This window comes from Lissotriton vulgaris, chromosome 3_2, assembly GCF_964263255.1.
Source record: "Lissotriton vulgaris chromosome 3_2, aLisVul1.2, whole genome shotgun sequence".
NCBI lineage: Eukaryota > Metazoa > Chordata > Amphibia > Caudata > Salamandridae > Lissotriton > Lissotriton vulgaris.
Genome location: NC_141690.1, coordinates 226,279,790 through 226,307,760, shown reverse-complemented (window position 1 = coordinate 226,307,760; position 27,971 = coordinate 226,279,790). Strand labels below are relative to the sequence as shown.

Sequence of the window (27,971 nt, the reverse complement as noted above, 5' to 3'; positions counted from 1 at the left end):
TTAAGTACAGACTGAAGATTTACCTCATGGGTTGTACGAAGATCATTTCCTACATCTGGGAGATCTGAGGGTCATGGGAGAGGTAGCTGCTTTACTAGAGAGCGTGCTACACCTTTCCACAGCCTCTTCAAGAAGATGATCTACCAAGAGGTCTGACTAGCTTCACCACCAGCCTTTTTACTAATCATCGGCAAGTAGATCACCATTGAGGCACTCGACATTAGTCACTGGCTGTTGACCTTAAGGAATCTTTCACCATAATGCTCAGCATTGTACAGATAATTACATCTGTCTGCAGGCTGAGCCAGAGTAATTTGGAATCCTCTTTTTTTATCTTCCTGAGAAAGTCGTCAACACGCAACTCAGCCCGCTACATCGCGGACAACAACATCCTAGACCTGTCCCAGTCCGGATTCCGAAGAAACCACAGCACCGAGACAGCCCTCATCGCCGCCACAGACGACATCAGGATCCAACTAGACAACGGCGAAACATCAGCCTTCATCCTCCTGGACCTCTCAGCTGCCTTCGACACGGTCTGCCACTGCACGCTAAAGACACGCCTCCAAGAAGCCGGAATCCAAGAGTAGGCCCTGACTGGACCACATCCTTCCTCTCCGGCAGAACCCAGAACGTCCGCCTCCCCACCTCCCCCCTTCCACTCCGAAGCCACCAAAATCATCTGCGGCGTACCCCAGGGCTCATCCCTCAGCCCGATGCTGTTCAATGTCTACATTGCCCCCCTCGTGTCGCCTGCCAGCACGACCTCCGCATCATCTCCTACGCCGATGACACCCAGCTGTTCCTCTCCCTCACCAAGGGCCCACACACCGCCAAAACCAACCTCCGCGAGGGAATGAAGGCCGTCGCTGAATGGATGAGGAACAGCCGACTGAAGCTGAACTCAGACAAGACGGAGGTTCTCATCCTCTGAATCACCCCCTCCGCCTGGGACGACTCCTGGTAGCCAACCACGCTGGGACCAGCACCAACATCCACCGACAATGCTCGCAACCTGGGCATCATCCTCGACCATGTCGAAGCAGGTCAGCGCCGTCTCCTCCTCCTGCTTCAACACCCTCCACATGCTCCGCAGTATCTACAAGTGGATCCCCACCGAAACAAGAAGAACAGTGACCCAGGCCCTCGTCCGCAGCAGGCTAGACTACTGCAACACACTCTACGCAGGCATCCCGGACAAACACCTGCAATAACTGATCCTCAACGTCCCTCACCGCTCCCACATCACCTCCCACCTGAGACCTACACTGACTCTCCGTCGAAAAGAGGATCACCTTCAAACTACTCACCCACGCACACAAATCACTCCACAACACCTGACCAGCCTACCTCAACAGCCGACTCAGCTTCCACATCCCCACCTGCCAGCTCCGCTCTGCCAGCCTCGCATTCGCCGCTGTCCCCGCATCCAACGAACGACCTCAGGCGGCAGATTCTTCTCATTCCTCGCCGCCAAGACCTGGAACACCCTACCTACCCACCTACAGCAGACACAGGACCTGCTCACCTTTAGAAGACTCCACAAGACCTTGCTCTTCGAGCAATAGCAGCACCCCCTCCCCACAGCGCCTTGAGACCCACACGGGTAAGTAGCGCGCTTTATAAATGTAATATAATGATTGATTGATTGATTGAAACACCATTTGTGTGTTACATGTCCTTTAGGTTGGAAGTCTTATTCCTGCTGAAGAAATGCACACCGACATCTACCTCTTCTAGGACCTAATCTGCTTTATCAAGCTTCAGAAGTTGTTCACCAACACTTTCGGAGTCCCCTCCATCAATGTTTCTTAAGTTGATGATCTCTGTACCTTCAAGGACATTTTTATCAGAGGGGTGGTGATGCTCAAAGTAAGTGCCTACCACTATGGCCAATTGGTGCTTTTTTGAGAGAGAATCTATTGGTGCTCCATGTCAAGACGGTTGGTCCAAGGCTTCTAAAAACAGCTGTGTAACTTCTCTTTATTTTTGGCTTCAGCTAAGTAGGTTAGACTAAAGAACTAATTGAAGACTCTAGGTGAAAACCCTTGTTAATGTGGGCAAATCCACAACCATGTTCCGTTATTGTCTACAGCACCAACATTTACACGTTCCTCTGACAAGAAGATAAAAATGCCTTGATTCTTTCAGAAGTAAGATGTGTTCCATGGGTGCTGGTGATGAAAACTGCCAATGGAACATCTTTACTTTGCTGGAAATCCCACAGCGATATTTCATATCTGCTGTGTTTGATGAAGATTCAGATGAAAAAAAGGGAATATTTTCAATATATTCTGGCAGAAGGCATGATGATCTCCAACAAAACAATCAATGCTGCTGCGGATTCATCAGTCCTAGTTGCTTTTGATCCATGACCTGGCCATTTCTTGGCTTCGAAATTAAAGGCCTAAAACTGTGTGTGAATTCTAAAACTTCAGTTCTTTAGCACCACATCTTTTGTGTGACAAGCTGATGAGAAAATGCAACATATGAAGACGGATAGAATTGCTCAAAGCTGTTGGTCTGGAAAAATGAAAATATAAAAAGCAATGTAAATCTGATTTCTAATTCTTCTAAACAAAGTGTTTAAACCCCACAACTGCTCCAGCAGCAGTAATTGCTCCAGTGCAAAAGGTAGAGATGGTCGGGAGCTGCCTCAGGAGGAACACCAGAACTCCTTTGTTGCCTTTCTCTTCCATCTGCTACACCAGTAAGGTGAATATAGGAATAGAGCGATACAGCTTCATAAACAATTGACTTTGTTTTGCAAAATGCATTTTCTCTAACTTTTGTCACCTATCCCAGCTATTCCTTGAAAAATTTCCTGTCTATTTCAACTAGACAGGCTTCAAGAAGTCAAACCCTTCTTAAAAAACAAACTGTGGAACAAATTCCCCCTTTCGAACATGGAAAGGGATTGTATTTGGTCAATCTTCTGGTTAGAAAAAATTAGATCAAAGCAAAAATTGTGACCCATCCTAGAATTAAAACTGCCAAACAGACAAACAGAGAGAAATTAGGAAGCTAGTCTTTCATCAAATGTAGCCTCATCTCAATCTAGAAGACTGGATGTGTGCAATAGACATTCTGTATGATGATAATAATACAATTTTTATTTGATAGTTAACTAAAACCATTTAAATCTTTAAAACGCATAGAGTTCATGCATCTAAAATACACCGTTCATATAAACCAAGCATATGTCGAGCTTTTAGGACTTAAAAAGAGGATTCTAAAAATATTAACCAAAGTGCAGGACCAAATATTCTTTTATAAGAGGTTGTGGATGTGCTGCTTTTCAGCCGGCGCAGGGTTCACTAGTGAGGCGCTTCTAGCGGCCACTGTATCTATAAACTTCACAAAGTGCACTGTAAGTCTGCAATCCCTCTCCTCATAACAGTGGTCGATTGCATCCTGACGTGAATGTTTTGTTCTCGAAAAAATGACAAGCCAAAATTGTCTTTTCTATGCAAGCCCAGTACAGGAACACAATACGCGGGCCAGTGATTCCTTCTAATAAGGGCAGAAGCGGTAGGAATCGCCTGCCCTTGTAAGTTTCCCCACTTTGGACTATTTCCCCACTTCAAATAGGCCCATTCTTGTCCTTAAAAACCTTAATGTATAGGATTTTAACAATGGGAGTCGCTTATAAGGTTGCAGGTTCGACTCCCCGTAGTTTACTTGTACAAACCGGTTGTGACATAGATTATAGTGTGAGGATATAATTTTTTACTGACTGGTTTTTAATGGACTTATGTAAAAGGCTTTTGAATGAATCATATGAGATGCTCAGAGCCCAAGGGGAGGACATTTGTAGGTGGGGCAGAGTCATCCGAATCTCCTCTTGCCAGTGTTTGGAAGATAGTTTGAGCATCTTTTGGCCTTTGTGAAATTTGAAAGTCCTAACATCTGCTTGTTTTAATTAAACCAACAGTTTCAATAGATTGGCCTGCTGTTCCAGTATTTGGTCTGTGAGGCCGAATTCTAAACAGATCTGAGATTCCCTGGAAGAATTCGGCCACCGGAATATTTGTCAAAATAGTATTGATTGCTGCTGATTTTAGCCAGGGCCCAAATTTGGTCAGATAAAGCTTTATGGCCATATACGAGCGAGGACAGAAACGTAGGTTTTATAACTTAAAGTAAAGGCAGTAATGAAGGGCTTGTAGGAGTAGATGCAGCTTTACACAACCCAGCGGCTATTCCTGCAGCTCGTTTTTGCTGGGCTTCCTTGTCAACACTGCTGACGCGTGAGGCCTGAAACTAAATGCTAAATTTATTAGCATGTATCTTGTCGAGGCTTTTTGCCTCCAAGTTTCCACAACTAAGAGTGCTGCTTACCCAGCCTTATTAAAGAAACTCTTGGTTTTTCATGGATTTATTTTTAGTCTGTTGGTGCTACAGTCAGGTTGTTAAGTCAAGATTGCAGACCAATAGCCGATACATCTAACAAAACAGCATCCTTGGCATACTGTCATACAGATAGCTGTTGGTCAAGTATCGATGGCCACGATTTTGGGTTTGTCAGAGCCAGTGCTATGTCCGCTTTAAACATGTTGAAAAGAATGGAGACTAAACACATCCCTGTTTTAGCCCTTTGTTAATGGGGACTATGTTGGACAAGTTGTCATCCACACTTACCTCGGCAAAAGGAGCACTCTTCACACTCTGGCAGCTCAAAAAAATCAAACCTTTCATTCCAGCTGAAGATTTCAAATCAGTTATCCAATCTCTAGTCTTTTCGAAAATTGACTACGGAAACGCCTTACTCTCAGGAACACCCAAAGTTCACCTTGCCCCCCTCAAATCTGTCCTCCACTTAGCAGCCAGGTTAACAACTAATTGTAAGCATTTCAACCACATCTCACCTGCCCTCAAGGACCTCAAATGGCTTCCCATCGAAGGCAGATCCTCCTATAGAATTGTCTGCATTACGCACAAACTCTCCAGCAAACTCAATAAAGCAGGTTGCGCCGGGACATTGAGAACCACCAACTCTCTTCTCCTCGTCGCCCCCCCTGTTAAAAAAAAATAAAAAAAGCCTCTCAATCTCGCTTCTAGACTGGTAAGGCCCCCAGCATTTGGAATGCCCTCCCCAAAGATCTACGATGTAACCCTTCTTATGTCAACTTAAAAAAAACCCTTAAAATGCACCTGCTCAACAAATATTGGGGTACTTAATCCCTCGCTTACCGTACTTGCTATACTCCCCCTCCTCCTTAAAGCACTACCGTTTCCTCCCTCTCTCTGCTACTCTCCCCCTTCCTGACCCCACTCCACCCTGCTTCCCTCCTTTCCCATCCCACCCTTACCCCTCCCACCCTTTCTCTTATACTCAATCACCTCCCACGTTATTCTGACCACTGAGACTACCCTTGTGTACTGTTACTGTCTATATTACTCAATTGACTCTTTTAGTCCACCATGTATAACTGCTACACTTATATAAACTGTTCTCTATTCATTATGATTATGCGAATGTTAAGCGCTCCGATACCCCCCGGGTGGAGCTAGCGCTATATAAAACTTCTTATATAAATAAATAATTTGACATGCACCAAATTGTTTTACTAACGTGGTGGTAAGTATTTTTGCCTGGAGACCCCTGGTGCATAGTTTCTGCGACAACCTTGACCTATCAATGACATCAAAGGCTAATTTTATACTCCAAGTAGATGTGAATGCATATTTTCATATTCCAAATATGGATCTGCATCAAAACGTTCTCCGATTTCTTGTCGAAAGACTGTCACCAGTAAAACACCATTCATTTCGCTTTACATATGCCCCTTCTCAAAGTGTATGATGGTGTTCCACATACCTGCGAAGAGAATATTGGCCTTTCCATATCTGAACAACTGGCTGATCAAAACTTCGACTGCTCAGGAGGTTATGCATCATTTGTAGAGTACACAATCTACCCTAAACTGACTGGGTTTTCCCAATCCCTTCATCTGTGAGCATTGCTTGAATAGGTGTTAAAGTGTACTCTTCGGGAGAGAGCCTAATGTTTGTCTGTCTGAATTGTCACGATCTTTTGAGGAGGACACAGGCTCATACTCATCATATCTCACCCTTATTGGGATCATGGCTTCTTGCAACTTTTGATGCCTCATGCACTCCACCATATGATGCCTATTGAGTACAGGGATGTAAACTGAATCAAAATCTGGGTGTAATGTCTGTCTCTTAGTGGTGCAAAGTGAAGTATCAATTAAAAGTGATTGTTTTTCACAAAAACCTTTCAATGCAGACCATTGTAATGAATACATCTGATTTGCTAAGCTCATATCAAATTAAAGGACAAGGGATATTGTCTTAAAAAGAAATGCCCTACCACAACAGTCTACTGAAATTGAGAGCAGTACATCTGGCTCTTAACTCTTTTCTTCCAGCAACGAAGACTAACTCTTTGCTTGTGCTGATAGGCCACACAGCAATGATGTATCATCTGAACAAGCAATGGGGAACAAGATCCATGTTTTTGCAAATAGTCAATAGCCATTTACCTTCATTTTACAGCACTTTTCAGGTGTTCAGAATGTAGAAGCAGATTAACTCAGCAGAATGCTTCTGCAGAATATCTAGTGGGTTATAAACGATGAATTATTGCTTAAAGAAGCTTTTTAACAGAGCATAATCTGTTTTCCAATCATAAAAGGCTGCAGCCTATCCAGCCCGTTATCTTCATCGCTCTCGCATTTCCTTCAATATCGTTTTTGAAAGGACTGAGCGATAGTTTGACTTTATAATTGCCTTCTTTTTTAAAAAATATAACATTGTGTCCAATGTAGTCACAATAGCTTGCCCCAAAGTTTTTTTTAATTGTTTTTTTTAAATTGCATTTTCTAAAGAAAAGTTTCTTGTGTATTTATTTAGTAAATTGTTCTCTGGGGTCCTGTGAGAGACCAGTGCAATTTATTGCTCGTGATTTTGGTGGAGATTCCCCTGAATGAGAACTAGAATTACAGCGAAGTAACTTTTCCTTCTTTAAAATTGTGCTTTTCCTGAAACAAATTTTGTTTCTATTTCTACTTGAAAATAAAGACCCTGTTTACATATGAATGAGCTGAAACTGATATTTTTCTAGGTTCCAGCAGAAAAGAAATCTGCTCAGTGGCGTGCCTTGGATGATGCACTGTCTGTACGACGAAAGGCTGTGGATGAAGCTGCTGATGCTCTTTTGAAAGCCAAGTGAGTAGCCTTGAACCACAATTGACTACCAGACAGCTGCAGTTGTTAACAAAGACTGTGTCAACGTATTGCAGTTTATAATTGGCACTTTTGGCATATCAGACACCCACATCTAATTGTACATTTTCTTTGTGTTGTATGTTTGTTCACCCTTTTGTGTAACTCGTGTGGGCTGGGCTTGTACCTGCCCCAGACGATTACTTGGTAAGGGCAAACCTTCCACGAATAGTACTGCACTGATTGCCTTTATATTAGACTCCATCACTTGGGACAGAATCCTCGGTATTCTGTGGTTTCTTACTGTTTAATGCATTTTATAATTGATGTAAATGCTTGAGCACAAGGTGTACCGTGTCTCTGGTACAACACTATGACTTGCTGCTATACACATTATAAAGTTTTGTATAGCACGAACATGGTCCTTGAGGGTATCTGAGCGCTTTACATTATAAGGTAGGTAGGATACAGTTGTAAGAATAGACACATCACATATGACAGTAGCATGGTAAAGCTGGTGTCTATGGTTGTACATCAATGTAGTGGTCAAACAGAGCATCAGAATAATAGGCAGATAAATCAGCAATAAAACATAATGTGTCTTAGGGCAGAAACTTGTTCATTAGAATTGTTTTCACTTCTTTTTTTAATGAAGAGGTAGATGAAATTCGGTGGATATCCAGTGGCAGAGAGTTCCATATCTTCGTTTCGATACCCGAGAAGGCTCTGTAGCTCGTTCTCTTTTTTTTTTTTTTTTTTTTTGTGGAAAATCTCTGGTTTCAGTAGCAGTAAACTTGCACTTGTGAGTATCTGCATCCCCCTGATAACTCTAGCGTTCGTGCCAGATATGTGGGGGTCTTGAAATGTAGGGTTTTATGTGTCATGCAAGCAATCTTTACCCTTTACCTGTATTCTTGCTTCATACGGTAGCCAGTTTAGAGTGTTTAGGGTTGTAGATATGTGATTATTTCTTTTTGTACTGGTTATCCATCTGGCTGTAGCATTAAGGAAGGCCATTAGAGGGACCATATTGTATTTTGGAAGACCGCAAAGAATGGAGCTTCCTTAGTCTAATCTAGGCAACACAAGAGCTTGGACCGCCAGCTTAAAGTTGGACTGTGGTAGGAAGGGTTTGAGATTCCTTAGTATACTCATCTGGTAATTAGCTCCTTTGGTGGCATTGCTGATATGATTCTGCATATTCAAGTGTTTGTCTAGTGTAATTCCAAGGGATCTAGCGGAATCAATAATGTGAGAACAGTTGAAGGCTGTTAGATGCTTCATCCAGAGGTCGATCTTGGGAGTATGATTAGGAGGAACGATGAGGAGGAATTCCGTTTTGTAAGTGTTAAGCTCGAGATGTTCATCAGTGAGTCAGTTTTGATTGTTCAGCAAGGTAGAGTTGAGGGAAATTGAGTCTTCTGGGGAGGAGATTGAGTGTCATCTGCATACATCTGATAAAGAACGTTCGCAGAGTTCTGTGCATTTGAAAGAGGTTCCAGGAATAAGTTTTGGAGAATGGGTGAAAGGGTGAAAGGGCAGAAACCCCTGTGGTACCTCCATATTGACCTTGTAAATGTATTGGCATTTATATAGCGCACTACTTACCCGTAGGGTCCCAAGGCGCTTCGACCGCTGCGAAACCCTTCCTGGCTTCCCTGAGAGATGGTCCCTTAATGGGTATCTCCAGGGTGAGACCAGGCATCCTCGGCGGTCTGGTGGGGCCGTTAGTGAAGATGAGGCAAGCTAATGCCCAGAGTTGCCGAGTGTGATCGCTGATCAGAGTGGGCACCGAGGCGAGAGAATTATCGAGTCCGCTGACCCTGGTCCAGAAACCTGCCGCGCCGGGAATCGAACCCTGGTCCCGGGCCGTCCTCTGCTCTCGGGTCTGCCGCCTCTAACCAGTGAGCCACACTACTTCACTTGGTTGTCTGACAGTGCAAATGATTCACCTTGACTCGTTGGGTTCTGTTGTGGAGGAATGAAATAAATCCTTGCAATGCAATACAGGCCGTGATAGGCCCAACCAGTGTTTCGTAGGTTGCCAAGACTCCCTCCTTGTACAGGTCGCCTATCGTTCGGACATTCACCTCATGCCAGCGTTATAGCATGGAGTTTGTGAGTGTCCCCCCTCCCCCGGGCGAGCCTTCCAGGGGCACCGCAGGTGCGTAAGGGTACACATTTCTCGTCAGGTACAGTGCCCTATGGAAGCATTTAAGTGCTACCACCAACAGCAATGGCGATGGGGCAGGACGTGTCGGTGTCGCCAGTGGGTGGAACAGTGCAGTGATCCGCTCCAGCGTGTACGATGGTTCAGCCGTGGCGGTATCCCCCCCCCCCCTTTTTGTCTTGCTGCTTCTTCCCCACGTTTTGGCGCATTTTGGGCCTTACCACGTTCACTTTCTCCGCCGTGTTGACTTGCTCTGTCTTGACGGGGCGGTGTAGGGCTGCCTCCATGTGGGAGGCTCTCGCCTGCGATAGTTCTTTGGAGCGGCCTAGGGTGAGGATGTCCGCAAGTGGCTTGCCGTCTTCTTGAAGGATGGTGACTCTGAGTTTGGATGAGTAACAGCCTTGGATGATCTGTCCTCGGATTTCTTCTTGTTCATCCCGAAAACCGCACGTGCTGGCCAACTCTTTTAACCTTCCGTGGAACGCATCCAACGACTCTTCGGCTTCCTGCTTGGCCTGGCGGAAGATGAACCACTCGTAGTCCTTGTTCGCCATCGGTTCAAAATGAGCGTTCAAAGCGTTGACAAGAGTGTGATATGTTTTTGGCGTGGCTTCTACTAACGTTTTGTAGATCCGGTGGATATCTTTGCCTCCGAGATGGAGAAGCAGAGCTCTGCGTCTCTCCCGGGCCGTGCCCGCCCCTTCGACGTAGATCTGGAGGCGATCAGTCCAGTCTCTCCATCGTGGAGCTAGGGATGACGGGGCCCCATCCACTATGAATGGTTCAATGGCGGGAATTGACGCCATCTTGACGCGTGCATAAAAAACCCTCTTCGCAGCACGTGCGCTGCCACCTCCTTAGTGCACTGATATTGGCCTGTCCTGGTGTCTGGAGGGCCATTCTGGGGTACTCTCCTGTGGCTGTCTTTCTTTCCCTCTTACCCCGACGATCTGCCTGTCTGGCCACTCTGTACTGTGTTCCAATGCAGGCCCGTGTGGTACTTGGGTGTGGGTCTGCTCCTAGTTGTGGCGGGAAGACACTTGCACACTTTCCCTTCCTTTGGGCATGAGTAGAGGCCTCAGGGGAACTTTCATTACCGGCCCAATGGGACTGGAAGCATTCCTCTGGCAGGCTCACTAGCAGCGTGATTTTTGCAGGCCCAAAACAGGAGGACACTCAGTGCGCGTGATTCAGGAGGCGACGGAGGGGTTAATTGCACAGCATGGGTTCATTAAAAGCCTCGTCGCCAGTATAATGGGCTCTAGTGCGCTTGCGCTAGCAAACGCGGCGCCGCCGCATTAATAATACACGGGACATGTGCTCTGTTTCCGCGTGGTCCCTACTGCTCTCCTCGGGCACGCCTCCTTTATTTATACTTACAACAAGGGGTGGTGAGGGACAGAGTCTCTGAATTAAACAGAATACTCTCACCCAGTCAAGAGATCAGGGCTAGATCCAACACCGTTTTTTAGCTCACTGCACCATCCCAGTTTCAGAACCTGGCTGTATGCAAATTAGTCTGTTCCTGTCCCAGTGCATGATGGGAACAGGGCAAACCAAACTACAAAAGCCAATTCTTACACTGGGAAGGAAACAAGCTACCGGGGACCGGTTTCTGGCATTTCAGCCTCTTCGGCCCGGCTTGCTTGAATCCTGATGGTGCAATGAGCAAGGGACTCACATCTGAGCATACCCTTCCACGCTTAGGGTGGACAAAAATATTTACAACAAGGGGTGGTGAGGGACAGAGTCTCTGAATTAAACAGAATACTCTCACCCAGTCAAGAGATCAGGGCTAGATCCAACACCGTTTTTTAGCTCACTGCACCATCCCAGTTTCAGAACCTGGCTGTATGCAAATTAGTCTGTTCCTGTCCCAGTGCATGATGGGAACAGGGCAAACCAAACTACAAAAGCCAATTCTTACACTGGGAAGGAAACCAGCTACCGGGGACCGGTTTCTGGCATTTCAGCCTCTTCGGCCCGGCTTGCTTGAATCCTGATGGTGCAATGAGCAAGGGACTCACATCTGAGCATACCCTTCCACGCTTAGGGTGGACAAAAATATTTACAACAAGGGGTGGTGAGGGACAGAGTCTCTGAATTAAACAGAATACTCTCACCCAGTCAAGAGATCAGGGCTAGATCCAACACCGTTTTTTAGCTCACTGCACCATCCCAGTTTCAGAACCTGGCTGTATGCAAATTAGTCTGTTCCTGTCCCAGTGCATGATGGGAACAGGGCAAACCAAACTACAAAAGCCAATTCTTACACTGGGAAGGAAACAAGCTACCGGGGACCGGTTTCTGGCATTTCAGCCTCTTCGGCCCGGCTTGCTTGAATCCTGATGGTGCAATGAGCAAGGGACTCACATCTGAGCATACCCTTCCACGCTTAGGGTGGACAAAAATATTTACAACAAGGGGTGGTGAGGGACAGAGTCTCTGAATTAAACAGAATACTCTCACCCAGTCAAGAGATCAGGGCTAGATCCAACACCGTTTTTTAGCTCACTGCACCATCCCAGTTTCAGAACCTGGCTGTATGCAAATTAGTCTGTTCCTGTCCCAGTGCATGATGGGAACAGGGCAAACCAAACTACAAAAGCCAATTCTTACACTGGGAAGGAAACAAGCTACCGGGGACCGGTTTCTGGCATTTCAGCCTCTTCGGCCCGGCTTGCTTGAATCCTGATGGTGCAATGAGCAAGGGACTCACATCTGAGCATACCCTTCCACGCTTAGGGTGGACAAAAATATTTACAACAAGGGGTGGTGAGGGACAGAGTCTCTGAATTAAACAGAATACTCTCACCCAGTCAAGAGATCAGGGCTAGATCCAACACCGTTTTTTAGCTCACTGCACCATCCCAGTTTCAGAACCTGGCTGTATGCAAATTAGTCTGTTCCTGTCCCAGTGCATGATGGGAACAGGGCAAACCAAACTACAAAAGCCAATTCTTACACTGGGAAGGAAACAAGCTACCGGGGACCGGTTTCTGGCATTTCAGCCTCTTCGGCCCGGCTTGCTTGAATCCTGATGGTGCAATGAGCAAGGGACTCACATCTGAGCATACCCTTCCACGCTTAGGGTGGACAAAAATATTTACAACAAGGGGTGGTGAGGGACAGAGTCTCTGAATTAAACAGAATACTCTCACCCAGTCAAGAGATCAGGGCTAGATCCAACACCGTTTTTTAGCTCACTGCACCATCCCAGTTTCAGAACCTGGCTGTATGCAAATTAGTCTGTTCCTGTCCCAGTGCATGATGGGAACAGGGCAAACCAAACTACAAAAGCCAATTCTTACACTGGGAAGGAAACAAGCTACCGGGGACCGGTTTCTGGCATTTCAGCCTCTTCGGCCCGGCTTGCTTGAATCCTGATGGTGCAATGAGCAAGGGACTCACATCTGAGCATACCCTTCCACGCTTAGGGTGGACAAAAATATTTACAACAAGGGGTGGTGAGGGACAGAGTCTCTGAATTAAACAGAATACTCTCACCCAGTCAAGAGATCAGGGCTAGATCCAACACCGTTTTTTAGCTCACTGCACCATCCCAGTTTCAGAACCTGGCTGTATGCAAATTAGTCTGTTCCTGTCCCAGTGCATGATGGGAACAGGGCAAACCAAACTACAAAAGCCAATTCTTACACTGGGAAGGAAACAAGCTACCGGGGACCGGTTTCTGGCATTTCAGCCTCTTCGGCCCGGCTTGCTTGAATCCTGATGGTGCAATGAGCAAGGGACTCACATCTGAGCATACCCTTCCACGCTTAGGGTGGACAAAAATATTTACAACAAGGGGTGGTGAGGGACAGAGTCTCTGAATTAAACAGAATACTCTCACCCAGTCAAGAGATCAGGGCTAGATCCAACACCGTTTTTTAGCTCACTGCACCATCCCAGTTTCAGAACCTGGCTGTATGCAAATTAGTCTGTTCCTGTCCCAGTGCATGATGGGAACAGGGCAAACCAAACTACAAAAGCCAATTCTTACACTGGGAAGGAAACAAGCTACCGGGGACCGGTTTCTGGCATTTCAGCCTCTTCGGCCCGGCTTGCTTGAATCCTGATGGTGCAATGAGCAAGGGACTCACATCTGAGCATACCCTTCCACGCTTAGGGTGGACAAAAATATTTACAACAAGGGGTGGTGAGGGACAGAGTCTCTGAATTAAACAGAATACTCTCACCCAGTCAAGAGATCAGGGCTAGATCCAACACCGTTTTTTAGCTCACTGCACCATCCCAGTTTCAGAACCTGGCTGTATGCAAATTAGTCTGTTCCTGTCCCAGTGCATGATGGGAACAGGGCAAACCAAACTACAAAAGCCAATTCTTACACTGGGAAGGAAACAAGCTACCGGGGACCGGTTTCTGGCATTTCAGCCTCTTCGGCCCGGCTTGCTTGAATCCTGATGGTGCAATGAGCAAGGGACTCACATCTGAGCATACCCTTCCACGCTTAGGGTGGACAAAAATATTTACAACAAGGGGTGGTGAGGGACAGAGTCTCTGAATTAAACAGAATACTCTCACCCAGTCAAGAGATCAGGGCTAGATCCAACACCGTTTTTTAGCTCACTGCACCATCCCAGTTTCAGAACCTGGCTGTATGCAAATTAGTCTGTTCCTGTCCCAGTGCATGATGGGAACAGGGCAAACCAAACTACAAAAGCCAATTCTTACACTGGGAAGGAAACAAGCTACCGGGGACCGGTTTCTGGCATTTCAGCCTCTTCGGCCCGGCTTGCTTGAATCCTGATGGTGCAATGAGCAAGGGACTCACATCTGAGCATACCCTTCCACGCTTAGGGTGGACAAAAATATTTACAACAAGGGGTGGTGAGGGACAGAGTCTCTGAATTAAACAGAATACTCTCACCCAGTCAAGAGATCAGGGCTAGATCCAACACCGTTTTTTAGCTCACTGCACCATCCCAGTTTCAGAACCTGGCTGTATGCAAATTAGTCTGTTCCTGTCCCAGTGCATGATGGGAACAGGGCAAACCAAACTACAAAAGCCAATTCTTACACTGGGAAGGAAACAAGCTACCGGGGACCGGTTTCTGGCATTTCAGCCTCTTCGGCCCGGCTTGCTTGAATCCTGATGGTGCAATGAGCAAGGGACTCACATCTGAGCATACCCTTCCACGCTTAGGGTGGACAAAAATATTTACAACAAGGGGTGGTGAGGGACAGAGTCTCTGAATTAAACAGAATACTCTCACCCAGTCAAGAGATCAGGGCTAGATCCAACACCGTTTTTTAGCTCACTGCACCATCCCAGTTTCAGAACCTGGCTGTATGCAAATTAGTCTGTTCCTGTCCCAGTGCATGATGGGAACAGGGCAAACCAAACTACAAAAGCCAATTCTTACACTGGGAAGGAAACAAGCTACCGGGGACCGGTTTCTGGCATTTCAGCCTCTTCGGCCCGGCTTGCTTGTCTCCTTTCTGGTAAAGAATTGGCTTGGTAGTTTAGTCTGCCCTGTTCCCATGATGCACTGGGCCAGGGACAGACTGATTTGCATATAGCCAGGTTCTGAGCTGGGATGGGGCAGTGAGATAAATAACGGTGATGGATCAAGCCCTGATCTTTGGACTGGGTAAGAGTGGTCTGCTCAATTCAGACACTCTGTTCATCACCACCCCCTTTTGTAAATCCTTTATTTATACATCATGCGCATGACGTCACGCGTCCGCGCTAGCGTGCCCCGGCTGGCGCAGGTCGACTGGACCGCTACCTTGTGCCCCAGAACACTACACCCTTCTCAATTGTAATGCACTGTCTGTGCTATTTAAATACCCACAACCTCTCCAGATTGCCCCTGTACGAGGGAGGTTGTATCCGTGGGTTTTGTAAAACACTCCTTCTCCACAGCGCTAAACTCTCACTGTACAAATATCACAAAATTAAAATATTTGTAGATGGGATTTGCATGCAGTTGATTGCACTTGACACAGATCAAGACTAAGTTAAATCATTCAATATTAGCATAGTGATGAACTAATTAACATGCAAAGAAGAGACTGAAATGCAAGTGAGGCGTTAAAACAGATACTTAGTATCCGTTATTCATTTACACACTGACCACACAACAGCAGTACAGATGAGCACTATCAAGATGTCTGAACTAGCCTCCATAATGGTGCAACTTGGGCATCTCAGATCTGACAAGTGCAAGGGCGCCCTCGAACTTGATATCAGTAGTGCCAAAACCCCTACCCAGCAGCATATACCAAAGCAAGTGCACAGTCGCACTGTAAATTGTTGCAGTGCATATTAGCAACATCAATACAAAAACAACTCCGAAATTGCAGCAGTGCCCTAAAACAAAACAGCATTGACTACAAAAACGGCAGCTTCGTAACATCCCGTCCAGTAAGTGATTGAACTAGAGGTTGTATCTCAGTCGGTGGAGTTTGAGTGGAGAGGGTGAGGTGGGACTCAAGCTGCTTCCATCAGTCATATGAAATATCACAACAATACCTGCATAGTTGCTCAAAGCAGCATGCAATACAAAGAAAACTGTGAAGTCCACGATTATCGCAACCTAATATGAACTTGTTTTTACTTGTACTTATGTTAGTTGTCTATTTACGTACTTGTACACTGTCCCTTTCGATGCGCCCGTTGGCCAGCGTCCGTCGCGAGCACTACCGCCGTAGTACTGCGCATGTCTGTTGGTCGACGCGGCCCCGCCCATTCAATAAAACCGCCGCCACGCAGCGGAATTGCCACTGCGGTTTAGCGGCTATTGAGTGACCGCCTCTGATGTGTTTGTAAAACTTAGTTTTTGTCCTGAATTTTGACCTACTGTCCTGAATTATTGTCCGTAATTTGGACCCTTTGTCCACTCACCATCCTGAAATTGTACTCATGCCTGTTGGTCACCCTAGTTTAAAGGTGACCTAAGTGTCTGAATGGAGTTTGCACTAAACCATATTCAGAGGCAGCTCGACGCTGCTCGTGTAGGAGTGCCTTGGACTGCCTCGCCGGCAGCAGTGACTCATATTGGAATCCTTCCAATGTGAACAAGTAACTTCAGAATTTTAAATTGCAATGTGACTATTTCATATAGAGCATATTCAAATATTTTTGTCTGAAAACAAAGAGACATGGTAAAAAGTAACCGAGTTTTCTTGAGGTGACCGTGTAGCAGCGGTGGTGTAGAAAGGAGGGAGCGGTCTGCGGCTCACCCCGGTCAGCACGAGTTTTGGGGGCGGCACCCCCTTTCAAGGCCCCCACCCCCGCTCTTTAGCGCGGCGCCGCAGGGCGGCGGAATGTAGCTACGCCACTGTGTGGCAGCAGCAGTCAGGGTCTGGTTTCATTGGAATGGAGGCGGCAAGCTTTATGTGCTGGGCCGGCGTGCTGATCCAACAGGTGCAACACATGGTGCGGGTGCTGCCCCACGGGATCAGATAGTGAGGTTACCCAACTTGGTTGGCAAAGGCCAAAGAGTGAATGTGTGGCTCCATTTGCTAAGGGGTGAGCGAGGGGAGGCAATGAGTCTGATGGTGCAAGCTACCTTTCGTGATGTCACTTCCTGTCGGGACGTCAGCGTCCCCCCACTTCTTTTTTTAGGACTTGTGCCCTGATCAAAAGTAACATCACGCGGCCTTTGCCAACCAAGTTGGGTAACCTCACTATCTGAGGAACTGGTATTCTAGGATTTTTATTAAATTAAACCAATGTTTAAAAGATACTTTAAATGTAGGATATCTTGTGTACAAAGCAATAGACCAGAAAAAAAGCTTCAAAACTGCCAAAACTCTGGAATAATTGTGTGCTGTTGCTGCAACCAAACTCTAGAGCTCCATCTTCACAACTTTACGGTCTCTAACCTAACCTTTCTTTTCGGGAAACTACTACACATCTTATCGTTCCCATCTTCAGGCCCCATTACAAGAGTGTCGCTGCTGTCGGCCAGCCCACTTCCAATGATTTCAGGACCCACTATGTTGGATAATACTGGGTAGGGTGGGGGGCTGCTCCTTCCCCATCCACGCCAGCTGGAGACCCCCACTTCCATGAACTACAACGTAGCCGCCCCGCCCGTCCCTGTGAGCCAGCAGCTACACATGTTTGTCGGAGAGGGTACAGGCGGGCCGCATTGGGAGCACAATATAGTTTTGTAGTGAATGTAAAACAGTGTATCCTACTGTGCCTGCCCACGTCACCATACAACGAGTACACTGTAGGTCCAATTGCTTTTCAGGCATAGCAGCAGTGCATAGATTTAGCTCTGCACTTCAGTCTTGTTTTCCTGAGCACTACATGATCCCCAAAGCATGTCAGGGTGCTCATTATGCGTGACGAAAGGATTTTATTGTGGTGATGTAGACACCAGCATTGAAATGTTTTAACTCCTGATGCGTGGTATTTGGCATATATATATATATATATCTATATCTACTCAAGGCGATTATGACTACTCACCTTGCAGGACTACATTATCCAGAAGTCCCAGTGTTGAAACTCCACCCACTTAGGGCAGATCACACCTTCTTTTCAAATAAAAAAAGTGTTTGATCAGAGCAAGGTGAGCCTGGTGTTCCTTCACTTTGTCCTTGAGGAAGGGGCGTTCATGGCCCCGAAACGCGTCGAACCTACGGCAAATTGGAGGGAGCCTGTGACACTGCACGGGAGGCAAACTGAAACCGGAGGGTTCGGGTGCAGTGGTGAGCCCTCCCAAAGCGCTTGCGTACTTTGCTCTAACATATAATTATGGCTGGCCTTGGTCGCGGAGAGAAGCTACGCTTCAGAGGCGGAACAAGTATCCGTACCTATGAGGACTGAGGTGAGGAGAGTGATCATCGCCTGACAGCGCAACATCCACATGAAATAAGCGGTTTCACAGCCTGCCCTCCCCTCCTACTTAAGGATGTTAAAGACATTAATCATGTAAAGGAACCCCAACCTACTCAAGGCGATTATGACTACTCACCTTGCAGGACTACAATATCACGAAGTCCCAGTGTTGAAACTCCACCCACTTAGGGCGGACCACGCCTTCTTTTCAAATAAAAAAAGTGTTTGATCAGAGCAAGGTGAGCCTGGTGTTCCTTCACTTTGTCCATGAGGAAGGGGCGTTCATGGCCCCGAAACACGTCGGACCTACTGCAAATTGGAGGGAGCCTGTGACACTGCACTGGAGCCAAACTGAAACCGGAGGGTTCGGGTGCTGTGGTGAGCCCTCCCGAAGCGCTTGCGCACTTTGCTCAAATATATATATATATATATATATATATATATATATATATATATATATATATATATATATATATATTGTATAATATCGTATAGGAAATCAACATCTTAGAGGGCTGTTCACAACATATATCTTTTAAATATGCAACATCAAAGAACCCTCCACCATTTATCATGGCTATATCTTAAAATGTGCTACTTTGTTTTTTATTTAAACGTAATGAGGATATATAACCGTTTGTATCTGATAACTCCAGATACACGTGGACAGTAACTTAATTACAGCTTTCTAAACATTCTGATTGTCCGAACCCCCTGGAGCATTTCGTACAGAGCGATAATTGTACTTATTTTGTATGTTTTCAATAATTATTTTCTAAAGTTCGACTATCTGATTATGGTTCTTATTTTACTGTTGTTGCTTATACTCACCTGTTTGTTTTTAAGGGAAGAGTTGGAGAGGATGAGGGGTGTCGTTGATAATGCCAAGAAAACACCAGTTGCTGGAGCAAAGCCTCACATAATATCAGCAGAAGAAAATCTTCATCACATGATTGTTGATCTTGACAACGTTGTCAAAAAGGTAATATTTGGTTACTGAAAGTATATTTTTCCGTTTGAAAGATGCAGAGCATATTTAAATGTCATTTCAGTTATGTGAAACAAACTTCAAAATAGCAAATAAAGCACTCAAAATAGTTTTGTGTTTGATCTAAGCTTGAAACCTCTGTAAAGTCCTCATTGGGTTTTACTCAATAGACCCACCTTCCTTGCTGGTAAATATTAGCATACAGCGGTGCACTGATAACTGAGCATAGAGCAAGCCACTTGTTTGAAGACTTTTTAGGTAAGCTGCTCTTGTATCTCCTTCAGGGCAGAAGGAAAATGCGAGCAAATACAATCCTGAGAATTCTTGTTTGATCAACATAATCTGCAGTTGTCTAATTGGTTGACTGGTGTAATCAGCAGCCAGCACTATTGCAGACTGGCTTTGAAGAGCAGGAGGAGTGCATATAGGGCTCTGCCTGTGTGGGGCTGTGCCCTACTGAGCCTTGCAATTGTTGCTGGAACAGACACCATTGTTTTGCAGTAGAGATACCACACCCCTCCGGTTAGGTCTGAGCCTCCAACCAGGAGCAGTGACCAGAACCAATAGGATCTAAGGGCTAGCCTACAAGACATTAGGCCTTTTTGAGCCAGAGTTGGCAGATTACCCTTTAATCCCTGCTTCATTCAGCCCAACTCTAGCGAGGTGAACCAGGACACCAAGGGTAGAGTATTTACACAGCCAGCTTCCTCTAAGGTCTGCCGAGAGGGTGGGGTAGAGAATACCGAATGGTTTTGTCATTGTTTTGAAAGTGCAGCGCTTTTTTGGGGTTTTTTTTTGCCTACATTGGCCACCAGCTATTGACACACACAGTGTGTTTTCCTCACCTAGATCAGTTATTTAGATGGCTCCAAGATAAGCATAGTAGAAATTGCTTAACACCTGTTCGCGTAAGTAGTGCCAGTAGGACAGAAAGAGATGCAGTATGAATGTTCTTTACCCCAAATCCATTTATTTGTAACCTGAATTCTAAAATGTCCCACTTTTTCTTTATTTATTTATTTATTTGTTGGTTTATATAGCGCTTGAATCCACTCCAGCTGGAGTATCTCTGCGCTTTTGGAACCGGTAAGACAGCGGGCGTGGTATAGAGATGGAATTAGATTTCATTTTTAAACAGGATGGTTTTTAAAAGTTTTTGGAATGTAAGATGTTCTTTGCATTGTCTTAGAGATAGAGGGAGTTTGTTCCACAGGATGGGACCAGTGATGGACAGGGATCTACCTCCGTGTCTAGACTTTTTGACGCGAGGGACCACAAGGAGGAGATTGCTACTTGATCTGAGGGATCGTGCTGGAACGTAAGGAACAAATTTCCGCTCAAGATAAACCGGCCCCTGTCCATTCAAACACTTATGGATCAGGCAGTATATTTTAAATTTGGCTCTTTGTCGAATTGGGAGCCAGTGCAGCTGTTCAAGGAGGGGCTTGGAGGCAGTTCTCGGGGGAGCATTCAGCACAAGGCGGGCTGCCATGTTCTGAATGACTTGTAACTTAGCCAACACTCCTTCGTTTGCCGAGAGCAGCAAGCCATTACAATAATCGATCCGACTAAGGATCAGTGCTTGGACAAGTGTTTTCCTAACAGAGTCGGGTAGAAGTGGGAAAACTTTGCGGAGCAGACTGATGGTATGGAAGCATATCCCTGAGATGTAGCTTGTATTTTGTTTTAGTGACAGGTCGTGATCAAGCCGAATTCCCAGATTCTTCACGACCTGTTTAGGTTCAGGGACTGCTCCTAATTCTGCTGGCCACCATTCCGGAGTCCATAGTATTTTAGCCTCCCCAAACAACATGACCTCCGTTTTGCTGACATTACATTGGAGATAGTTGGTAGACATCCATTTTGCCACTTCCTTCATGCCTGAAGAAAAGGAGTTCCTAACCTCAGTGGAAAGAGTTTTAAAAGGAAAGAGGAGCTGTGTATCATCTGCGTATGATACGGGGATGAAGCCGTACCTACGCAATACTCCTGCCAGGGGTGCCACATAGATATTAAAAAGAGTGGGACTCAAACATGAGCCCTGTGGCACCCCCTTAGAAATCTCTATTTCCGCTGAGCAATACGTATCCATGGTGACTCTCTGGGTGCTTTATTAGCAATGGCAGATACGCAAGTGTACTTCCATCAGTATGGCACTTATCTCAGGTCATTATTGTTTAATGCAGGTCATACATAGTGGGGTCGGTGGGGGGGTTCCTGGACTATCAATCAGGATGGAGATACAAGGAATGCTTGTATAATTTAAGTGATATGTTGCTTTACAGTACACTACCCAAGCATACTTGAAATCAGGGTTAATTATTTGCAATTTATCACCGACCAGACCCAAACCCATATAGTAAGAGTTCCAACCAGAGAAAGGAGGGGCACTAACTGTAAATAAGATATGCTTCTTTCTTAGTCAGTGTGTCTTAGAAATGGGGGTCTCTAGTTGGCAAAGGTAGGTACCTTTGTCCAAATATAAACCCTTGCTTCTACTCAGGTTAAGGGGGATACGCACTTTAGATAACCCCTGCTCACTCACTGGGTAGCTTGCACGAGCAGACAGGCCACTCCAAAGGCAATGTGTAAAGTATTTGTAATCAAAACTCACAGTAATAACACCATATATGGACACCATACCAGTTAAGAAAAATAAAGTATCTTTATCTAAACTCAACAAGACCAAAACATCAAAAAATCCAAAATACATGTATTAAGAATATGACTTTAAAAAGGTTTCAAACAACTTGGTCCATAGAAGACTGTTGATGCGTGATTTCTCTCAAAGTACTTGTAGTTGCGATAAGATTTACACAGCCAAACAGCTGCAGAAATGGGAAGCGTCGAGAACACAAATAGATGCGTCAGTTCCTGAGACCATGGGGAGGCGATGCAACAGTTCTGCTGCACGCAGGAGAAGTGATGTGTTGTGTCTGGTCTCTAGGGGGAAGTGATGCGTCAACTCCAAGGCGATTCTGGTCCACTAGTGATGTGTCAGGAAAACTTGCCGCACAGGTACAGTGCGTGGAAATCTGGGTGCGTCGGGATCGATGCAGTGGCATCGAGCGGCGTTGCGTTGGTTTCTCCAGCCGCGATCCCTCGATGTGTCAGTCGTTGCTGTGGCGACAGGCGAAGCGTCTGTTTCGGCAATGGCGCTGCGATGCGTGGCAAATCGTTTTTTTCACACCACAGTGCTGCTTCGGGTAAACTGCCGCAAGATAGCGATGTGTCAATTTTCTCATAGTTGCTTTGCTTTTCTAGCTCCCAACAGCAGGAAAAACCTCCAGAGGAGCAACACAGTCACAGGCACCTCTCGGCAGGTCAGAACTCCCAGCAAGGAAGTTCAGGGGAGCTGGGGGTGAAGTCTTTGTGTTCCTGAGACTTCAGAACAGGAGGCAAGCTCTACTCAAGACTTTGGAGATCTTTCTCCTACATGGGGACACAGCACACAGCAAAGTCCTTGTCCTTTACTTGGCAGAAACAGCTACTGCAGGCCAACCCCAGACAGCACACAACAAAGGGACAGTACTCCTCCTCCAGTTTCTCCAGCTCTTCTCCTTGGCAAAGGTTTGTCTTGAATTCCAGAAGTGATAAAGTTCAGGGGTCTGGGCCCCACTTTTATAGCACAAATTCCTTTGTTCTCTGGTGGCAGATAAGTTCTTTTCCCAGCCAAAACCAGTTCTGTCCTCTCTGGTGCAGCTGCCCAGCAGGAGGTGTGGAGACAGCATTGTCCCATGCAGACCAGGCCCATTCAGGTGTACAATAATCTCCTCCCCCCTACTCTAAATGCAGCCATGGTCTTTTTAGCCCAGCCCTGACACATCCAGGAAAGGCAGGACACACATTCCCAGCCCCTGTCATTCAAAAGCCACACAGTCAATCCACAAACCAGCAGAAGAACACAGGATGGCTAAGCAAGAAAATACCCACTTTCTAAAACACTTTTTACAAAAATTCAAACTCCATATAGAAATCATCTTTACTGAAAGATGCATTTTTATATACTGAGTTTAGGCATACTAAACTCATCTTTCTATCTTGTCCCAATGGGAAGTTATATTTATAAGATGTTATGAATAAACTCCTATTCTATCCAATGGGCCAGATAGCCTATCAATAGTGAAAAACAAAATTGGTAGTATTTCGCTATCATGACATGTCACGCACACCAGTCCATGTCCTACTTTTCACATACACTGTGCCCTGTCCATGGGGGTACATTGGGCCTACCATAAGTGTGTCTTACAAGTAAGAAAAGGGAAGTTAGGGTCTGGTAAGTGGGTGCAGGATTTGCTTGCACTCTTTAGCTGCTCGTTTGTGTGTCCTTTAAAGTTGGGGGCCAACCTCCTTTAAGCTGCTTTAAAACTTTTAAGCTTTTAACCTTAAGGCTCGCTTAGCTTTACTTTTGGTGTGAAATAACTGTAGCTTTCACCTGCTGCCAAACGAGCCTTAGCTTCCCGCTTAGAACTTAGTGCCCGCGTTTTCCGGTCCGCCACAGCTTGTGCTGTGTGAGCGGAGAAAGCTCTGCAACATTTCCGCGGTTTGCGCTCTAGTGGTCCGGCACACATCGTCTTAAAAGAACGATGTCAGTGTGGATGCGAAGCGGATTCAGGCAGGATTTGCATGCACTCTGCCAAAAGCTTTAGCGGCTCGTTTGTGTGTCCTTTAAAGTTGGGGGCCAACCTCCTTTTAGCTGCTTTTAAACTTTAAGCTTTTAAACTTAAGGCTCACTTAATATTACTTCTGGGGTGAAATAACTGTTGCGCTAACCTGCTGCCAAACGCGCCTTAGCTTCCTACTTAGAAGTTAGTGCCCACGCTTTCCGGTCCGCCACAGCTTGTGCTGTTTGAGCGGAAAAAGCTCGGGCAACATTTCTGCCGGAAGTGCGGTTGGCGCTCTAGCGGTCCAGCACACATCGTCCTAAAAGAACAATGTCAGTGTGGAAGCGCAGTGGGCGCGCCGCTGCCGTGCCTAAGGCAAGCCCGTCTGTGCCTGTCCGCGCACGACCAGGCCCAAGACCCTGAGATCCATGCTCCCCAAGACGATGGCGCTTCTAGTCTCTTGCTGCGCCCTCTTGATTCAAAATTTGTTCAACTGCTCTATACAACCGGGAACCATCCCTTTACCATGGAAGGAAGCTTGTGTACGGCCCATACTGAAAAAAGCCACTCTGGAACACCAAGTACTCAGCAACTATCGTCCAATCTCCCTGCTGCTTCTTCTGGGTAAGTTACTGGAAGGCCTAATAAACAGGCAGCTGGGATCCTACCTTGAAACAAATAATATCCTTGACCCTTCTCAATTGGGGTTCAGCGCAGGCTTCAGCACAGAGACTGCACTTTTGGCCATTACTGCACTCTCTCAGACAGGGAATGGGTGCAGGAAGCCCGGTAGCACTGATATTATTGGACTTGTCCGCGGCCTTCAACACCATCTCCGGCTTATGAGCAGACTGAAGGCCAGTGGCATGAGGGAACAGCACTGAAAAGGCTGCAGGACTTTGTCAGACAGACAGCAGACAATCCTGTTAGGCCCATATTCTTTAGGCAAAATGCAGTTGGACAAGGGTGTTCCTCAGGGATCATGCCTTACCCCTTCTCTGTGGAATATGAATGTGGCCCCACTGGAAAAGTTGGCAGAGCAATTCGGCTTTGAAATCATCTCATACGCTGACGACACCCAGCTTATGTTTACCATGGGCCTAGACCTAGAATCAGAGAAAGAGTGCTTCTCGACCGAAATGATAGCAATCTCTAACTGGATGACTGAGAATTGTCATCAGCTTAATCCAGAAAAAACTGAGATTATGCTACTTGGTAAAGCTCTGGCCATTTGGACGGACGATTGGTGGCCCCACCAATTGGGTGCCACCCGTGCCTAAACATAAGGTAAAAAACCTAGGAATTAAACTGGACAAAGCCCTGACAATAAAAGACCATATTGCTGCCATCACCAGCTCCTGCGATTACAATCTGCGTCTCCTGCGCAGAATGTTCCCCCCCCTCCCCGCAAACGCCCGTAGAACCCTGGTCCAGGCAATGGTGATCAGCAGACAGGACTATGGGAATGCACTACTGGCCGAAGGGGGTGATACCCTGCTGTCAAAGCTGCAGGTGGTCCAGAACACCGCAGCTAGACTTATTCTTAACCGCTCTGCCGGCACCCCTTCTGCACCCCTGCTCAGGGAACTGTACTGGCTCCCAGTGAAGAAGCGTTCCCATTTCAAAATCTACTGCCTCACGTATACTGCCCTGAGAGGCAATGGGCCACTCTATCTTAAAAAAAAAAAACTTACCGCCTACATCCCCAACCGAAATCTTCGATTACGTACTTAATCCCTTCTGTGCGTACCCCGAATCAGTCACAACCGCACCGGGGGTAAGGCTTTCTCGTATTTTGCCCCACGGTATTGGAACAACCTGCCCATAGCACTCCGAGAGACCCCCACATATAGCAAATTCAGGAAACAACTTAAAGCTTATCTCTATTAAAATACCTGGTCTGCTCCTCCGGCCATGGATCTGCAGCAGCACCGAGATGCCCCCGGGTGATACGTGCGCTATAGCAAATAACACTAACATAACTAACAACAAGTCAACATGGCAGTTAACTGCGCACAGCCACTACAGTGGCATGTCTGAGATACCTTTTCAGGGCTACTCATGTAGGTGGCACGATCAATGCTGCAGGCCCATTAGTAGCATTTGATTTACAGGCCCTGGCACGCTTTAGTGCACTTTTAGTAGAGACGTACCAGTAAATCAAATATGCCTATCAGGGAGAACCAATTGTAATAATAATTTACACAGAGAGCATATGCACTTTAGCACCGATTAGCAGTGGTAAAGTGCCCAGAGTCCTATAGCCAACAGGTCAGGAAACAATAGGAGGAAGAAACACAAAGTTTGGGGATAACCCTTCAAAAAGGGCAAGGTCCAACATTGTGTAAGGAAGCCTAGGTCACCTTAAGCCCATCCAGATTGAGGAAGGGTTCATCCCATCTGTTGAAAATCAGTTGCAGATCTTGGTGGTCCTGGCTGAACATGCTGGGGGCATTTTATACTACGTACTGTAGATTTAGATCATGCTTTATTGCCAGTTTGATGAAGTGTGCAAGAACCCAGTGGCAATGTTTTGTGCTTCTTTTGGCAGTGCTTGAGGCTTTCTCCACCCAATTCTGGAGGGTGGTCACTTTGTCCATCCTGATCAGGACAGTTAGAGTATGTTGATGTGGTATAGAATGTCTCCCAATCTGAGGGGTGTATCTGTGGTGAGACAACATTGAGTCTCTGATAAATAAGGAATTGGCTTGCAAAGCTGTTCACAGGCTCAACCAGCAGAAGAGATCCTGGTTGATCTTGGCAGTCAACATGACCAGGTTCTCCCAGTAACCGGTCTCCACTGAAGGTCCAGCTGTTCTTTGTGTGAGTTGACCTGGAGTCACAGGAACATCCTGTTTTTCGGGTAGACTGGTACATAAAAATAGGCAGCCTCTAAGTGTAGAAATGCTGGAAAATCATTCCTGTTGATGGATTGCAGGAACACTAGCAGGGAGTACATCCTGAAACACTGAGCCTTGATAAACTTGCGTTCTGTTAAATCTAGAATCAGGTGCCATTCTCATACTTTCTTTTATACAAGGAATATCCTTAAGCAGATACCCTGATTGCGCTGGAACTTGAGCAGTAGCTCAATAGTCATTTTTTGACATTTTGTGCTCACTTCCTGTAAGCCTATGGAAATGGATAGTGCTCCCTTCTCTGAGGGGTTGGTAGCAGTCTAGAAATCATTCAAACATGTTACCATGCTGGATGATATCCAAGACCCCAGGGCCAAGTAAGTTATAAGCCTCCATGGTAGGAAAAAATCCCATAATTTCCTTTCTCCCAGCATGGATATTGAGGGAGGCGGGTGGCCCACGAAGTCAGGAAGATCACCATGGTCTTAGGACTTTCTGGAACAGAAGGAGCAGGAGTCTCTCCACTGACATCACGGGCATTCTTCTGATTATCGTCCTATACTGTATTGATAAGTGGATGAAGATTGCTGATGTTAAATGGTCCAACATTACCAGAGGAGAAATGTCCGTGTTGCCCTTATGAGTCCCATCAATTAGATTGAAAGCCCTGTCTGAATTTCAAGGTGTAAAAATTGAACAAGCTGTTTGTGTATCCACCTATATAGCTTGTAATGCATTTTCAACATGTTTCCGAAAATGCTGCTGGACATCAAAAAGCATGTTAAGCACTTAGATTTGAAGTCGGTATGGAAGGATGCTCTTCTGAAAGAAACCATGTAAGACTGCTCCTGTTGTAATTTGCCTGAATTTGTAGTTGGAGGCAGGCAATGAAGCATAAAAAAGCACTCCCTCCTAAAGCAAAGCTCTGGCCTTTTCCATGCAATCAGAAGCTAATTTCTCCAACAAGGAAGAAATGTCATGCCATAACAGTCGTAACTCGGTAGAATGGCACTGGTGTTTGTAATGATTACAGGCATCTATGTGATGGCTCCTACCACAAGTTAAAGAAGTTAGATTATTTGGGGTGGGTGACTACCAACTTCAAGGAACAATAAAACCCTTGTCAGGCTGAGCCCTCAAAGTCACTAAATCAACCTGTGCTCAACATCCCGGTAGTTCTAGCACAGAGCAGACCGGCTTAACTTAGGGCAATCTTTAAGTAGTTATGCAATGGTAAAACAGCAATAAAGTCAAAATGCAATGCAATAAAAAACGCAAACCGAATCAGAAAAATAGATTAAAGTTTAATAAACTAAATGACACCAAAATGACAAAATCC

The 27,971-nt window shown here is 45.9% G+C and overlaps 1 protein-coding gene across 2 annotated transcripts in view; it reads left to right on the top strand.

Moving 5' to 3' along the window:
- Positions 1-27,971, top strand: part of IMMT (inner membrane mitochondrial protein) — a 512,590-nt gene that overhangs the window by 204,275 nt on the left and 280,344 nt on the right. For both annotated transcript variants that reach the window (XM_086964254.1, XM_086964255.1), the window contains 2 exons: positions 7,091-7,194; positions 19,029-19,164. In XM_086964254.1, coding sequence (XP_086820380.1) covers positions 7,091-7,194; positions 19,029-19,164 — 240 coding nt within the window. The remainder of the gene's footprint in view (positions 1-7,090; positions 7,195-19,028; positions 19,165-27,971) is intronic.